Source organism: Podarcis muralis, chromosome 9 (genome assembly GCF_964188315.1).
Source record: "Podarcis muralis chromosome 9, rPodMur119.hap1.1, whole genome shotgun sequence".
NCBI lineage: Eukaryota > Metazoa > Chordata > Lepidosauria > Squamata > Lacertidae > Podarcis > Podarcis muralis.
In genome coordinates, this window is record NC_135663.1 from 62,438,896 (window position 1) to 62,456,559 (window position 17,664).

Below are 17,664 nucleotides of genomic sequence, written 5' to 3' on the forward strand. Positions count from 1 at the left end.
AAGGTGTTGCCTAACTGTTGATTTTGGGATTCAGATGTGAGTACACTTCTCTGGAGTTAAGCCGTATATAACTTTCATGACAAACCAATATTTAGCTTTGTGGATGGGGACTAGTCTTTTTCTTCAGTAGTAAACACGTCAACAGTGGGGAAATTTGGGTGCACATCCTATTCTGGTAGCACTGCCCTAAATGAAAATTTTCCATCAAACCGAGATGAATTCCTCTTTAAAAGAAGAAGAAAATGCCAAGTGGAAGCACATAAGCTAAAATGACAAGATAACTTGGAGTCCCCTTAGACCAAATTTTCACTGGCAGCATGGCCTAACTGACTTTCCTCTGAGTGGAGGCAGTTTGCAGAGGGCACTGTCCTAGCTTTAAGGTCCCTTCCAAGTCTCTTCAAAAGCATGGCCTGGATATATATAGCCATTAATTCCCACAGCAAGGAAGCCCCACAAGGCCTGGAGTGCTTGTCACAGCTGACTAGGTGAGGGTGTTGCTTACTTTGCAAGAGGACACTTACCTCCCCTGGGAAGTCACTTTGACCAATTATCTCAGGCAGAACAAACTGACCCATATATTCTCAATGTGTTAGGAACACATAATATCCTGTGTGTGCGTTTTCCCACTCTTAGCTGTTCTGATATCTGGACTTGAAAATTGGCAACATCAGAAATCTTCTTCTTTGGCGCTCACTCGTAGCTGAGTAAGATTGTCTTCCATGAACACAGTCTTAACAGTGAGTCTGTAAGTGACTGTGAAGGCCAGTTCTGGATCCACACGTCCTTCCACAGTGGGGACATAGGTTTCTGGGCAGGAGTTAATCATGGTTTGTCAAATGTGCCTTCCTCTTAGCTCGTTTCTCTCTTTCGTCCTGAGTTCAAGTGTCTTCAAAGTCCATGACACCTTTGGTAAAGGCTGTTCTCCAATTGGAGCGCTCGCAGGCCAGTGTTTCCCAGTTGTCAGTGTTTATACTACATTTTTAAAGATTTGCCTGGAGAAAGTCTTTAAACCTCCTTTGTTTACCACCAGCATTACGCTTTTCATTTTTAAGTTCAGAATAGAGTAGTTGCTTTAGAAGATGATAATCAGGCATCCGAACAACATGACCAATCCAACGAAGTTCATAGAATCATAGAATCATAGAGTGGAAGAGACCACAAGGGCCATCGAGTCCAACCCCCTGCCAAGCAGGAAACACCATCAGAGCACTCCTGACATATGGTTGTCAAACCTCTGCTTAAAGACCTCCAAAGAAGGAGACTCCACCACACTCCTTGGCAGCAAATTCCACTGTCAAACAGCTCTTACTGTCAGGAAGTTCTTCCTAATGTTTAGGTGGAATCTTCTTTCTTGTAGTTTGGATCCATTGCTCCGTGTCCGCTTCTCTGGAGCAGCAGAAAACAAGTTGATGTTGAAGAATCATTGCTTCGACACTGGTGATCTTTGCTTCTTCCAGTACATTGGCATTTGTTCGCTGGTCTTCCCAAGTGATGTGTAATTTTTTTCGGAGACACCATTGATGGAATCTTTCAAGGAGTTGGAGATGGCATTTACAGTAATGTTGGTAGTACAATAGCTTTGTAACCAAGTATTTTGGTTTCCCTGCAAATGTCCCAGTCCTCAAACACTCTGCACTTCAATCGGGAGAAAGCTGCACTTGCAGAGCTCAGGTGATGCTGGATTTCGGCATCAATGTCAGCCCTTGTGGAAAGATAACTGCCCAGGTAGGAAAAGTAATTGACACTTTCCAATGTTACACCATTGAGTTGGATATGTGGCATTGCAGAGGGGTTGTTTTGTGCTTGTTGGTGCAGCACTTTGGTTTTTTGGATGTTGAGCGATAGGCCAAGCTTTCGTAAGCTTCTGTGAAAGATATTTAGGATGGTTTGAAGGGCATCCTCTGATTGTGCACACACTCCGTTGTCATCAGCATACTGAAACTCTGTGACGGAAGTTATGGTAATCTAACTCTTTGCTTTCAGCCTGCTCAGATTGAAGAGCTTTCCATCTGTCCAGTATATGATTTCTACTCCAGTGGGAAGTTTCTCTTCGACAAAGTGTAGGATCATGGCAATGAAAATAATAGATAGAGTTGGGGCGATAACACAACTCTGTTTAACACCTGATTCCACTGTGAATGGTTCATATTGAAATCCATTGTTATCCGCGATTGTTGCTGTAATATTATGGAGGAGCCGAAGGATGTTCAAAGATTTATCTGGGCAGCCAATTTTCAGAAGGACAGTCCACAGGGCATTACGATTTACAGCGTTGAAGGCCTTAGTCACGTCAAACGCCATATATAGGGATTGGTTTTGCTCTCTGCATTTTTCCTGAAGCTGTCGAGTGGTGAAAATCATGTCCACTGCCCCCCTAGAAGGTCGAAAACCATTTTGGGATTCAGGAAGGGTAGCCTCGGATATTGTTAGGAGATGGTTAGCTAAGATCCTTGTAAGAATTTTTCTGGCTGCAGCTAGTAAATCGATGTCTTGATAGTTTACACAGTCACTTTTTTTTTTAAAAAAAGAGATTGATAATTTTGGCATCCCTAAAGTCTACTGGGATCTCCTCTCTCTCCCAGATTTCCCCCCCAATGAGCTTGTGAAGTTGTTGTGTAAGTTCAATTCCGCCCACTTTGAAGACTTTGGCAGGTATCCCATCAGGTCTGCTGGCTTTGTTGTTTTTCATTTGGTTAATAGCTATACACAGCTCTTCCAGATTTGGAGATAATCAGTTCTAGGTTAATTACTAATTAGCATAAGGGTTTAAAATATAAGCTTTAATTTTTTTAAAAGGTTCTGTGCTTGAAAATCATATTAGGCATGTTATTAATGGGGTCAGTGAACAGGCACCAAGAGATTTGGAGCACTTGTTCATTTGCATGCTGACACCTAGCTCTGTTTCTCAGTTATGTTTGAATTGGGTGTGGCCTTGGATGAGTTCCTGGATTCAGTGGTGACTTGGACAAGAGTCAATAATATGAAACCTAATCCTGACAAGAAGGAGGTCTTGTGCACGGGTGATTCCTGGGCCTGGGAGTTAGGCAAATTGTCTTTTCTGGATGGGGCTGCACTCCTTCCAAAGGATGAAGTATGTACTCCGGGGGTGATCCATGTTTCATCCTTGTCACTGAAGACCCCAATGCCCCCAGTGGCAAGCAGCCTTTTCACCTGCTGCACCAGATACAGCCTTTCCTAGACCAGGAAAGGCTTTCCACTGTGACTTGGGCATTGCCAACCTCAAGACTGGATTACAACAAGCTGCTCATGGGGGGCTTTCCTTGGTGTTGATCCAGAATGGTGGTGCAGAACCCAGTTGTGTGGCCGCTGATTGGATCAGACAACCACAAACATGTGATGCTGCTGCTTAAAGCATTTCACTGGCTGTCAACTTCCTACTGGGTCAAGTTCAAAGTGATGTTGCTGACATATATAGCCCTGAACAACATGGGACTGACTTACCTAAGTGACTATGTTTTCCCATATAGGCCTAACCATTCACTGAGATTTTCACTTTGGCTTTTACTGTCTACTGAGGATTTGCAAACATGTGCATGATGTTGTTAAAGGGTTCTCATGCTAAAAAGTAATGCCTCGTAATATTATGCCAAGTGTTTCTTGTCTTTGGCCACTACTTAGGTGAGCTCTGACCCATAAAGCCATATGTCACAATTGATCTGTGGGATGAGGTACCTATGGATGGCCCTGCATATGTTGTTGGACTTCAGTGGCCCCAACATCTCTTGAGTGTTGGCTGGGGCTCATGGGAGATGGAGTCCAACAACCTCTGAAGGTCCACAGCTTCCCTTCTTTAAAGTGCCACAAGATTTTGTCCAATTTATGCTTGTTGATTAAGCTGACTGAGAAAGTTCTCTTCATGTTCAAATAGTGACAAACGTTTCTTTTTAAAAATAAAGCATTGCCATCTTAAAACTCTCCCTTCCTCTCCCCGCAAGAGGTTCTTGAGAGTGAGAAGCCTCCATTTGATTGGCAGCAGGAAAAAGAAGCAGGGAGCAAGTGAATGGGGAGAGGAGGACAGGGACTTGCCATTAGCAGCTGTGTACTTGATCGACTAGAGAAGCAACAAGGATGGAGGCCAGACAGGAGATGCATGGAATAATCAAAATGACAGTTTAGCCACATGCATTTTGAGGGTTACAATCCTGGGAGGAGGAAGGACAAGTGGAAGGGAAGCGATGGAGTTTGATACATTTTCAGAAGTGGCAAGTCCCATTCTGTTTGGTCCAGTTTTAGACCTTGGGCTTGTTTTTGAGGACAACATTAGCAGATGATTAAGAGAAATTTGAGGAGTTTTGATGCAGAGGAACCAAGCAAATGAGGCCTGAAGGAACTGATTTCATGACTCATGTTGCTATGAGACAGATATAATAGTTTTGTTAAGGGAATGCTAATTGGTAAACAGACGAGCAAGGCTGCTGGAGTCTGCCAAGGATCCAAGGAGGAGCAGGACACACAGCTTTTCTACAGAAGCACCGAGAAAAGGGTGCAAATTTCCTCTTCTGTTGCCATCCCCTTGTATTTCCCCTGAATCCTGGGGTGATTTTCCGGGGTGCTTCTGGAAGGAGGGAGCTGAAATGCCCTATGCGACTGGAATAATGAAATGGCTAAATGCAGCTCAGACATAAAACAAATTTGCTGCAGCGCTGGTTGCGGTTATCCATGAAAATTTCACAGGAGTGTCAGAGAGCTTATTTCCCCTTTCCCCCTGACATACCCAAAGAGATCATGACCATGATTGAGGTTGTTCTAAACAACCAGCATGAATGCCCGGTGGGATGAACATCTTGGGGTTTGTCAAAATGACAGGGCTGGACGGAATGGCTCTTTTCATGGGTCTTTGATTCTGTAATCTTTTCATTATTGCTAGCTGTTAAGCAAATGCCAGTCATTGATATTGACTCTTCAGACATCTGAATATAAATGAACAGAGCTGGGGACGTAATGTGATCACAATTGCTGGAGTCCATTAGTCACCAGGGTGTGAAATTCTGAATAAGCTCCATTTAATTATTATGGTGTTCAGCTCCTGTACTAGAGAGGCCCAGCTGAGAGGGAATTGCACTCTTGTTGTGCAAATGGGGATTGTTCGATTGCATCGGTATGTTGCCCTTCTTGCTGTGTGCTATCTAGTTTGGCTGTTGTTATCCTCTTCTGCTTATGTTGCTTATGTGAGATTATTTGGGATGTTTGCAAGACAACTGATTTGCGTACTATGTACTTGATCTGTGGAGTGTCAAGTGTGCCTCTTAACGTACTGTCTTCCGTCTTCCTTGAAACAAACTTCTTGAAATACAGTTGTACCTTGGATCTCAAATGCCTTGGCTCCCAAACAAACCGGCTCCCGATCAAAACCCGGAAGTGAGTGTTCCGGCTTTTGAATGTTCTTTTGGATGCCAAACGTCTGACGGGGCTTCTGATTGGCTGCAGGAGCTGCAGGCTGCAACTGTACTCTGTTATTTTTGAAGTAAACATGATTACAGTGGTAACTCGGGTTACATACGCTTCAGGTTACATACGCTTCAGATTACAGACTCCGCTAACCCAGAAATAGTACCTCGGGTTAAGAACTTTGCTTCAGGATGAGAACAGAAATTGTGCTCCGGCAGCGTGGCAGCAGCAGGAGGCCCCATTATCTAAAGTGGTGCTTCAGGTTAAGAACAGTTTCAGGTTAAGAACGGACCTCCGGAACGAATTAAGTACTTAACCCGAGGTACCACTGTACTATGTTCTGTATGTTTGTGTTTCCTCTGTTATTGTTTGGTGTCCTCAACACTCCAGAGAATTCTGTTCACTTTTAACTTTAACTTCTGGCTTGTGCCTGATAGCTGGTATAGGGTACTGTTTAAATGCGTGACCTGTGTACTGGAAAACCTCTAGTTCCAATTTGATCTCAGAGTTGCATGAGATTTGTGCAATGGTTACTACTGGTGGTCAAAATCTAAAAGATACTGCAGTGAGAGAGCTAAAAGCAGTGCTATTTTTCTAGAAACAAAGGTTCTGGAACACACCACAAATGCCTCCCTTGTTCTCTTATAATGGCAATGGTGCCCACCTGAGAGGTGCTGGAACTGAGTTATGGTGAGTTCCAGCTAAATAAAAAGCCCTGGCTAAAAGTATAAACTGCAAAGTTAACATGTATTTTTTAAAAAAAGGAATTACAGAAAATATGCTATAGATTTGGCTTTTTAAAGCCAAAGTTTGCAGCTCTCTGCACCCTGAAATGTGAGTAGTGAGATAAAATGTGATGTTTTCTTGCTGTATATTGGGAAAAAACAAGGAAAAAAAGAACACTGAGCCTATGAAATACATATTTTTCATCACAGGGTGGGTGTTGTTTTCTTGGAATGCCCCCACAACTGTGTTTTCAAGTCCCATGCTCTGAATACAGTTTAATCTTGTAGATAATCTAGTAGCGTTCACAGTAGTCTGTGGAATAATTGCATAATGATAGTTATATAAAGATGTTGCTTAAAGACAACTGGAATTGCTTCTAATAGCTTATTAGGAAACGTCTTACATTGATTCTGACAATTGGTCCACCATGGTGGCTGGTCCCCATTGAGTCTGGCAGGGCAGAAGGCAAAGAGGCCAATGGTAAACGGAGCCAGAGACAGTGACTGACAGTTCTTGGCAAATTGTGGAGAGATGTTTACTGTGTATATTGAGCCAAGCTTGGAGTGAGTTGCAGGGACTGGATAAGATTACTGTGGAGGCTGGTTCTGGTCTACAGGGAACCAGTAGGTCATCCCTGTGCCAGATCATAAATGCAAAGGGATAAAATCCTGAGATCATTCATGTTGCAGTGTGCCAGAAAAGCAGAGGAAATAAGTGATGCTATAACTTAACAATTTCCTATTCCTTTGATTGTTAGAAGTCTTCTAGTGATCTCCAGCTAATGTATTCAGCTATCTTATATACCGTATTTTTCGCTCTATAAGACGCACCAGACCACAAGACGCACCTAGTTTTTGGAGGAGGAAAACAAGAAAAAAAATATTCTGAATCTCAGAAGCCAGAACAGCAAGAGGGATCGCTGCACAGTGAAAGCAGCAATCCCTGTTGCTGTTCTGGCTTCTGGGATAGCTGCACAGTCTGCATTCACTCCATAAGACGCACAAACATTTTCCCTTACTTTTTAGGAGGGAAAAAGTGAGTCTTATAGAACAAAAAATACGGTAGTTTACTTTTGCCTGTCTTATCTTACCTGTGCAATAATGTGGCCCTTCAGACTACATCTCCCATCACCCCAAACCATTTGCTTTTCTGGCTTGGAAGATGGAAATCTGGTCTTGTTAGCTAGGGATGATGGGCTTAGATTGTGGTTAAATATCCCAGGAACTTTCTGCCTTTCTTCATAGTTTCTAGTTTGACCGAGTCTATATATTACGTCTGGTTTACCCTCCTCTTAGCGTACACATCATTGCTACATAATGTGCTGCCAAGCCCAAGCTGACAGGTGATTATACTGCTGATTCTCCACCCATACGACTGATAGGAGTGGATTAATAAGCCTCTATGGAGTCTCCAGAGAAATCGTTGCGTTGTACCAGAGCAGATACATCAGGTAGATCGCCATTGATTTAAGAAATAAATGAAGGCAAAAGGAGAGAGTTTTATTGGAGTCATAAAAGTGAGTGAGGACTAGCAACAGAGAAAAGGAAATGGAAAAATGACCCAAAGTGATGAATGGAAGTAATGAAGAGGATTCCCAGACTGAAAATTTTGCATACCTACTTTGCAACAATTGTTGGGGGTTGAAGAACACCAGCCTTAGGAGTCTTATGGTCTGAGACCTAGTTTACATAAGCTTCCAAGGATGCTGTGTGCTTAATTCTCTGAATTTCCTTTGAGTACAAAAGATTTATAGGGGTGTGTAAGATGTGGGTGGGACACGGGTGGCGCTGTGAGTTAAACCACAGAGCCTAGAACTTGCTGATCAGAAGGTCAGCGGTTTGAATCCCCTTGACAGGGTGAGCTCCCGTTGCTCAGTCCCTGCTCCTGCCAACCTAGGAGTTCAAAAGCACGTCAGAATGCAAGTAGATAAATAGGTACCACTCCAGCGGGAAGGTAAATGGCATTTCCGTGTGCTGCTCTGGTTTGCCAGAAGCGGCTTAGTCGTGGCTCCCTCGGCCAATAAAGCGAGATGAGCACCGCAACCCCAGAGTCGGTCATGACTGGACCTAATGGTCAGGGGTCCCTTTACTTTTACAAGATGTGGGTAGACATTCTGTTCTAGATGGGGCAACACTATCCTTGAAGGATCAAGTGTTTAATATGAGGGTACTTTTTAATTCTGCATTGACACATGAGGCCCAGGTGGCCTCCGTGGCTGGTAGCTGCAGTCATACATAGACAAGGATAGCTTGCCAACTGTGATACATCTGAGTTGATTTAATATTTATATGCAGCTTCCCCAGCAATCAAGTTGAACTCAAAGCACCTCATGTCAATAACAAGCCATTAACAAATGAAAATGCTTCCTAATACGAAATGAAGCATTCAGTAAAAGTACAATAAATGCATCAAAGCAATAGCAAAATCAGGCGTAGGCAAACTCAGCCCTCCAGATGTTTTGGGACTACAGTTCCCATTGTCCCTGACCACTGGTCCTGTTAGCTAGGGATGATGGGAGTTGTAGTCCCAAAACATCTGGAGGGCCAAATTTGCCTATGCCTGAGCAAAACCAACCATCAATCAGGCTACCCCACCTCCCGACATAAGACCGTGGCTTTCTCCCCTTTTTCTTTTTAAGAACTAAGACAGCAAAAAGTCCCCGATTCAAAATATGTTTCAGAATGTGCTGCTATTTTTTTGGGGGGGGGGGGTTATTGTTTTATTGCAGTATATTATATTAGAGTTTCACTGTTTCATTCCTTGTTATATTGTACATATTGCCTCTGTTATTTGTAAACCAGCTACAGGCCACCTTAAATATTACACAGTGTATGAATATATTAAATAAATGGTACTCAAATTAAGCTCAAAGAAGAAGGTGGCACCCTCATGGTGACTCCAGAGGCGAGACTTGATGTAATCTTTCAGGGTCAACAAACTGAGATTGGCTCGCCCATGTTGGCCCGGCACACTATCTGAGCTGGGTGTTTTATTTGGGTTGCCATATTTCAAAAAGTGAAAATGTGGACACAAACATTTTTGACTTTGTTTTTGGCAAAGTTGTTGAGCAAAAAAAAAAAGTTTCTGAGCTATTTTAAACAAAAATCACCAAAATCTACACTACTGACATGGGCTGTGACCCGATTTCCCCAGACATTCCAGCGATTTCCACCCGGAGGCTCTTTGCGAAGGATGAATTTCCACGAAATTCTGGATGTATGGCAACCCTAGTTTTATAGCTCAATGGATCCAGTCCTGAAGGGAATCACAACAGCTTCCTCCTTGTCTTCCCAATGAATTGATCTTTGATACAGGTGTTTCCCAGGAAGACAAGCAAGGTCCCCTGGAGCTGAATGGGCAAATACTGTCTTCCCTCATTCTTTGTAAATCACTGTTGTTAAAAGCTATTATATGCCGTTTCATAATTATGTGTTTCTTCTCCACACCCATTTCTAGGATTTTAAACTTGGATATGGCATCACTATAATCCCCATGAATGTTGCCAATGTCAGACAGGTAGACCGCACAGCCAAACAATCTTTCGAAATAATCACACCTTACAAGAGCTTTAGGTAAGTCCCTGGAACACTTGTTTTGATAATGCAAACGTAAATAATTGTGGAAACTATTATTGAGAACCTTTGAAACCACCTACATGAAGTATTATTATTATTCTGTAGTAGGGTTGCCATATTTCTTTTAAAAAATAATAATAATATTTTTTGTTTGCTTTTTAAAAATAAACAAAATATAACAAAATCATTTTTAAGTCCATATACAGAGATTACTCTGAATCTCACGACTTCCTCCCACCCCCTCCATGGGTCCTAATGCTAATATTTACACCTGCATATCAATTCATTATCCAAATATTTTGTCCCTCTAAATTAGCCCTAGTTTTTGTTACTTTACAAATGTGGTTAAAATCCTGCTAATGTTTTCATCTGTTTACAATGGTCTCGTAGATCTTTTTCAATTTTCCCCCATTCTTTTTTAAAGTTCTTGTCCTCTTGGATTCTGAGCTTACCAGTTAATTTTGCCATTTCAGCGTGGTCCATCAACTTGGTTTGCCATTCTTCCCTCTCCCGCGTTGTTTCTTCCTTCCATCTCTGGGCTAGTAACATCTGTGCAGCTGTTGTCGCATAGGGTTGCCATATTTCAAGAGGGTAAAAACCTGGACACAAAAAGTCGTTGAGCTTTTTTAGGGCAGTCGCCTGATAGCCCCCTACCGCCAAGCTGAAGCCGCCACGCCAGAACCCGGGTCGCCTGAACCAGAGCCCGGGTCCTCCACGGCAGAGTTCAATCCTGAACCAGAGCTGCCCATGCACACAATTATTTTTATTAAACCCCAAATCCAGGACGTTTGCTTTAAAATGTTTAATTCCCCCTAGATGGGCATGTAGTAGCCCCAAAAGAGGACATGCCCAGGAATTCCAGGATGTATGGTGTAATGGGAATTGTAGTTGCTTGTGTGTAAGCCACCAACTGCTCCAAGCTGCTTGGGTGGTTAAACCTTTCCCTGGCTGGACAGCCCTCATGCGCGGCTGCTTCAGTCGCTGGCAGAATCCGTTAGTGGGCGTTTCCTAAACTTCTTCCAACATAAAAATTCCTTGACCGCAAGTCTCCTCCTAGCTTCTCTGTGCGGAAGCCTTCTGCGCAGAGTAGGTGTGCCAAGCGGAGGTCCTGCACCCAGAAGTGAGTGTTCTGGTTTGCAAACATTCTTTGGAATCTGAATGTTTGACGCGGCTTCTGGACATTTTGGAAGTTGAACGGACTTCCGGAACGGATTCCGTTCGACTTCAAGGTACCACTTCAAGGTACGACTGTATACAAGACAGAAAGGACAGAAACAACACAGGAACATATGAGGCTTTGTGAAACCTAGATCTGCATTGAGGAGGCTTCCTGACATCACAGTTTGATTTCATGAGTGGGGCAGGCACTCCAAATCACCCCAGTTTGCCTCATTATTTGGTTTCCTCACAGACCCAATGCACACCCTTTGTATATTATTATTATTTATTTCATTTCTGTACTGTTTCTATTTTTAAGAAAAATCTCAAAGCGGTTTACAGAATATTAAAACATCAACCAAACATCAACAAAACAATCTGAAGAAAGTCAAATATAGAGTATACAGTCAAAGCAACATAATTAACAGAAAATTTAAATATCTTAAAGATTTCAAAACAAAACATTACAAAGGAGGTCAACTACAGAATACATATTTAACACAAACTTAAACATTTTTTTAAAAAAACCATTGCTAAGTGAAGTCAAATATAAAATGCACATTTAAAACAGCATAATTAACAAGGGAATAAAATATTGTCATAAGCATGATATATAAGGGTGATGAGTATAAGTTGGCAAATACTAACTGAGGTAAGAAAGCAAATCAGGGTTTTTATTTTAAGATTCATTTAATGTGCATTAATTTGATTATCTTGATGCTCAGCTCTCATCTTCATGCAGCTAACTTCTCTTAATAGCTGGTAAAACAAATAGGCCTGATCTATTTTGTATTTAATTGGAAGACCCTTTGTCAATGGGTTTCAGCTTTACGGCAGAGTCTGAAAAAGAGAAGCAGGAGTGGATCGAAGCACTACAGCAGTCTATTGCGGAAACTCTCTCTGACTATGAAGTAGCTGAGAAGATCTGGTTCAATGACTCAAACAGGTCCTGTGCTGACTGCAAGGAACCGGATCCTGACTGGGCATCCATCAATCTCTGTGTTGTCATTTGTAAGAAGTGTGCAGGTAATTAAGAAACTGAGTGTTCCATCAGACAACATTCCTACCTTAAAGGGCATGGTGTGTCTCAGCCATATTTATTTCTGATTTAGTGCAAAGGCTTTTATAGCTTCAAGAGCCCAGTTTAATTTTTCAAAATTGTGATATATTTGATAAATCCCTTTTAAGTGTAGCATATGAAATGATATGGGAAATGTGATGGGATGATGAGCTGCTTGTGCGTAAAATCCTAGTCCCTCAGAGTTTGGTTAAGTCCGCAAACCTCTGCCTATAACGGAGCCCCTTAAGCATGGCTCCATCAGTCGCTAGCAGAATCCGACAGTGGGCGCTTACGGAATCTCTTCCAGCATAAAAGCTCCTTAACGGAAACGCGTCTTCTGGACTCTCGGCGCGACAGTTTCCGGCGAGGAGTGGGTGTCCCTATAGGAGGTCCTGAAACCTCCCCACTGTTTTCGCTGGAAGTGTCTCTGAGCCATCCCTCCGACTCACTTTCCCTCGGAGCTTCTTCTCTCCCCCTGCTGGTTCCCACTTCAGCTGCTAAGTCTCTCTCAACCTCTGTGAGCCCTTCCACCTCCTGTCCTTCCGATGGCAGTTCCCTGACAGGAAATTATTGTACAGCTTTGCAGGGATAGTATGTGGGATCTGTAATGACTCCCAAAGTCCTAAAGGGTTTTACAGATCAAAGCAGGGATGCAGGTGGTCTAAACCACTGAACCTCTTGGGCTTGCTCATCAAAAGTTTCAAATCCCCGTGATGAAGTGAGCTCCCGTTGCTCTGTCACAGTTCCTGCCAACCTAGCAATTTGAAAGCACACCAGTGCAAGTAAATAAATAGGTACCGCTGCGGTGGGAAGGTAAACAGTGTTTCCATGTGCTTTGGTTTCCATCACGGTGTCCCGTTGTGCCAGAAGTGGTTTAGTCATGCTGTCCACATGACCTGAAAACCTGTCTGAGGACAAACACCGGCTCCCTTGGCCTGAAGCAAGATGAGTGCCACAAGCCCATAGTCCCCTTTGACTGGACTTAACACTCCAGGGGTTCTTTATCTTTTTAGCTACAGACCAGTTGAATCAGGCATAGGGAAATTCCAGCCCAGGGGCAAAATTACATCCAGTAGGGATCGTAGTTTGGCCCATAAAACTGTTTTTCAAAGTCAAGGCCATTTGTCATGGATGCTTTAGTTGAGATTTCCCATAAGGTCCCTCCCAACTCTATGATTTTATGAAGCCCACCTGCCCTACACCTAAAGTCAAATTTGACACCAGGTGTGAAACAGGTGAAGATGTGGCTGCAAAGGAAGGTGTGCTCTTGATTTTTCCCTTGCAAGCAGGTCTTGTATTCAGCACCTTTAAATTTGGGCACTCCCTAGTGTTATGTACTGAAGTTCTCACCCTGGGCCAGCAGGGGATACTGTAGATAGTTATGCAAATGAAGGATCGAAAGTGTCGTTCAGTAATTGGATAGTTTTAGAAAGTTGCTACAGTTATGTTGTTCTGGAGCTCTATATAAGCAGGCTGACTGAGCTCTTCAGCTCAGTTCTGTTCTGGCCTCTGAATAAAGAAGAGCTGTTTGAAGAATTGCTGTGTCGTCTGATATGTTCACCCACAACTTAACACCTAGGATTGGCTATTCTGGACTTCCTCATTGGGAACTCTATAGAGTGTGGCCGACCCCTGGTGAAAATGGAGCTTGAAGCCACTGCTGAGGTTTTTCTTAATCCAATCGATCCCTTCAAAGGACCATTTTTCCTTCACATCCCAGCTTGAATTGATCCACCTTGCTGAGGACAAATGTTCCTTTGCAGCATGGCTTGATTGCAAGCTAGATTGTGAAGGAAAAATAGGTTACTTGATGACATGGTGAAGTCAGGTAATAGACAGGCAGATGATCCAACCTGCTTGTCAAAATGATCCACAGGTGAAGGAGTTCAGGATCTTGCCCACCAGCCATATATTGTAAGCCACATGATGTAGGCGCACTCCTTTCTTTTCTTTTATCTGTTTATCAAAGTCCTGTCCCTAATTTCTAACCCTGAAACGTGCTACATCTTGTTATTTTGACTCAGGGCAACACAGATCCTTAGGACCCAGAGATTCGAAGGTCCGAAGCCTCAAAATGGATGCCAGCATTTGGAGTAATGAACTCATCGAGGTAGGAAACAGTCGGGTGGAAGGGGAATAGGAGAGACGAGCCTTATCAGTGGGAAAAGTAAACATTTACTGTGAAGTTTCGTGGCATGTAATGATGCTCCTGAGGAATTTGTCTATTAATTTGAAATCCCTTCCCACTTGATACAAATGCTGCTGTGCTTCATAGTTCTGTGCTGATTTTTAAAATTTTTTATTGCTTTTTATTGATCCATGGTAGTGAGGATTTTTTTTCCGTGTTGGGCCAGATTTCTTAGAATAGAAAGTGTGGGGGATAAATATATTAACATAAAAAGGAAGGCTGTTTTACGTTTTACTGTGGAAATAGAAGCTCATTGTCACCACGTATTAAATAAAACATGTTCTTTTTATTTTCTTAAGTGATTTCAGTACTTTGAAAAGTTCTCCTTAATGCCAAGCTATTAGAGCTTGCTGTTGTTTTCTAAAGAACTTCACTGACATAATACTTTAATTTATTTCAACACATTTTCCAGTTTCCAGAATGGCAAAATGTCAGTCTGTAAGGAATGTTGGGGTACATAATTGGCTTTCTACAGATGCCCCTTAATTCATCTGTACCTTCTAAGTATTTCATCATTTTCCTTGGATCCTGTATTGGGATATTGCTAGGGCTATGCGTATGATGTGATTCGATAGGAGCACAGGAAAGCTGCAGAATGCATGGCACAGCACAGAATTCAGCTTCCTGAGAGTTTCATTTTAAAAAAGTGTATATCTAGGCCATATGGCTCTGCTGATGTGCTTGATGATGTGTGCAGAGAGTGCCTGCTGAAGTCACATGAACTGCTGAACAAGATTTTGTTGAATAAGATGCTAAGAAAGCATGGGAAAGCTGCCTTTACACAGAGCCAGAACACTGTTCCATATAGCTCTGGGTTGTCTACAATGTCTGGTAGTGGTTCTCCAGAATTTCAGGTGGGATTCTCCCATAGCCCCACTTGGAGATGTTGCAAATTTACCTGGGACTTTCTGCATGCTCTACCACTCAACTACAACCCTTTCCCCATCCTCAAGGATGAGGTTTGGCTCCATTACAGTCTCTTTGGCTAGGAGAAGCAGCAGAGCAAGTCCCATGTTTAGACAGAGTGAAACAGCCACCTCATGCAGCTGATTTTGGGTGTCATGGAAAGGCAGCAAAGTGTTAGATGTTTACTAAGTTTGCTTTCTTCCTTCTCCAGCTTTTTATTGTGATAGGGAATAAGAGGGCAAATAGCTTTTGGGAAGGAAACATTCAGCCCGATGAGGAGTTGCGTATGGATGCCCCAACAGACCGGAGGTTAACTTTTATTACACAGAAATATAAAGAGGGAAGATTCAGAAAAAGCACTTTGCTGTACAAAACCAAAGAAGAATTAAACCAGGTAAATCTGGAAGAAATGTTGGGATATGGGACTAGTTAGTCTTTTTTTGAGGCTGTGAACTGTATGTCTCTTTTTGTTGTTTGATATCTATCATCTATCTATCATCTATCTATCTATCTATCATCTATCTATCTATCATCTATCTATCATCTATCTATCTATCATCTATCTATCTATATCATCTATCATCTATCTATCATCTATCTATCATCTATCATCTATCTGTCTATCTATCTATCTATCTATCTATCTATCTATCATCTATCATCTATCTATCATCTATCTATCTATATCTATCTATCTATCATCTATCTATCTATCTATCTATCTATCTATCATCTATCTATCTATCTATCTATCATCTATCTATCTATCTATCTATATATATATCTATCTATCATCTATCTGTCTATCTATCTATCTATCTATCTATCTATCTATATCTATATCTATATCTATATCTATATCATCTATCTATCATCTATCTATCTATCTATCTATCTATCTATCTATCTATCATCTATCTATCTATCTATCATCATCTATCTCAAAGAATCTGGGCATAATAAAGACTAAAGACTAACACCAATTTTGTTTTGGACCATAACTCCCATCACCCGTCACTATTGGCCATGCTGCCTGTAGTTCAAAACATCTGGATGACATTGTGCTTTTGTAGATTAGAGCCCAGTCTGCGAAAAGATTAGAGGAATTGTGGGGTTAAATAGGCCACAACTTTATTAAATGGTCATTTCTATGTAAAGAAAGGAATAAGTAGCCCAAACTAATTGAACGCACAACTGGACTGTCCTCTGTTGATGTCCTCTGTTGACGCTCTCTGTCACAACTCAACTGACACAGCCAGGAGAAGAAAGATTACAAGAAGGTGTTTAAAAAAAAAAAAAGGCACAGCCAAACAGACGTGCAATAAAAAGGACTGGCCGAAACCTAGTTTGCTTTATTGCCAAAGTGAGCAAATAGATACACCATGCCCTTCCAAACTTCAACTGATGCCAAATGGCGTTTGGGTGTATAGCCCATATATAGACCACAGCTCATAGACTCATAGAATTTTAGAGTTGGTAGGGATGCCAAGGGTCATCTAGTCCAACCCCTGCAATGCAGGAAGCCTTGGCTCACAGCTGTCCCTGGGTGGACCCCAAATCCTAAGAAACATCTCTGATTAAACATGTCATGATTCCAGTGGCCAACCCACCCCCTCCAACAAATCCCACAGGCAGAAGCATTGCAGAGCCAGAGGATCAGACCAGGACTAACATTAGATACAATCACTCCCCCCCCCCCCACTCAATTATTTCTGACTTTTGTTAGATATGTTGATGAACTCACATTAATAGTTCAATTAATCATTAATTTTATTGTATGCAATCTATGAAGGCCAGAATCTAGAGAATCACATAGCTAGTACTATACCTCCAAGGGGAGCTTTGAACTTGTAATTTTCCAGTGGTCTTCATGCTCTGTATAACAAATTGCTTTTGAAATGGTGCAGCGATTTAAAGATAGCTTGTTATATGGCATGAAGGTCTGTTGTTCAAAGAGGGGAGGAACGTTAGAACTTCAAGGAAGACCTTGGCTTCACCTAAGAGAGCTCTGTATTTTATATGTAGGGCATGCAGCCCTATTACAATTTTATTCCGGAATGCCAAGTGACAGTAGTTACACTACTAGGGTTAAATGAAGATATTTCAGTTTGTTCCATCTGTTCTGTGACTTCTAAATGTAAGTGTTCAGAAAGGATTTTGTTTTGATCTGCAGAGGTAGACAAGGACCAGCAAAATAATCAGTTGAGCTAGAGTATCCTCTATAGGCATAGATGTGTCACCAGTATTGCTGAAACAAATAGTAAAATGACTGTGCTTCCTGTGTAGCATTTTTTAATAATGCCTTATAAGGTTTTCTTACTGTGTCTGCCTTGAGAAGTCAGAGCCCGGTTGATGTTGCTCGAAAAGAGAAAAAAGAAAAATCTGTATTTGCATAACCCCATAAATTTGTGTACGAAATTTCTGGCTAAACCCAAGTGTCATGCATTTTCCTCCATACATAGAAGCCCTGCTCAGATGGCAAATATATGCCTGTACAGAGAAGAGGTGGTATTATGATGCCTTGTTGTCATCCACATACTAGCTCAAATTCCCTGTAGAATGCCTACACATGTGCATCTTGCATGCATGATCAGGGACACTTAAAAAGAGAGAGAGACCCTGTGCACATACAAATTGTACAA

The 17,664-nt window shown here is 42.0% G+C and overlaps 1 protein-coding gene across 3 annotated transcripts in view; it reads left to right on the forward strand.

Annotated features, from left to right (window-relative positions):
* The window catches only part of ARAP2 (ArfGAP with RhoGAP domain, ankyrin repeat and PH domain 2), a 133,271-nt gene that overhangs the window by 49,211 nt on the left and 66,396 nt on the right, over positions 1 to 17,664 (forward strand). For all 3 annotated transcript variants that reach the window (XM_077934400.1, XM_077934397.1, XM_028743802.2), the window contains 4 exons: positions 9,592 to 9,707; positions 11,695 to 11,894; positions 13,953 to 14,038; positions 15,234 to 15,416. In XM_077934400.1, the coding sequence (XP_077790526.1) occupies positions 9,592 to 9,707; positions 11,695 to 11,894; positions 13,953 to 14,038; positions 15,234 to 15,416 (585 nt within the window). The remainder of the gene's footprint in view (positions 1 to 9,591; positions 9,708 to 11,694; positions 11,895 to 13,952; positions 14,039 to 15,233; positions 15,417 to 17,664) is intronic.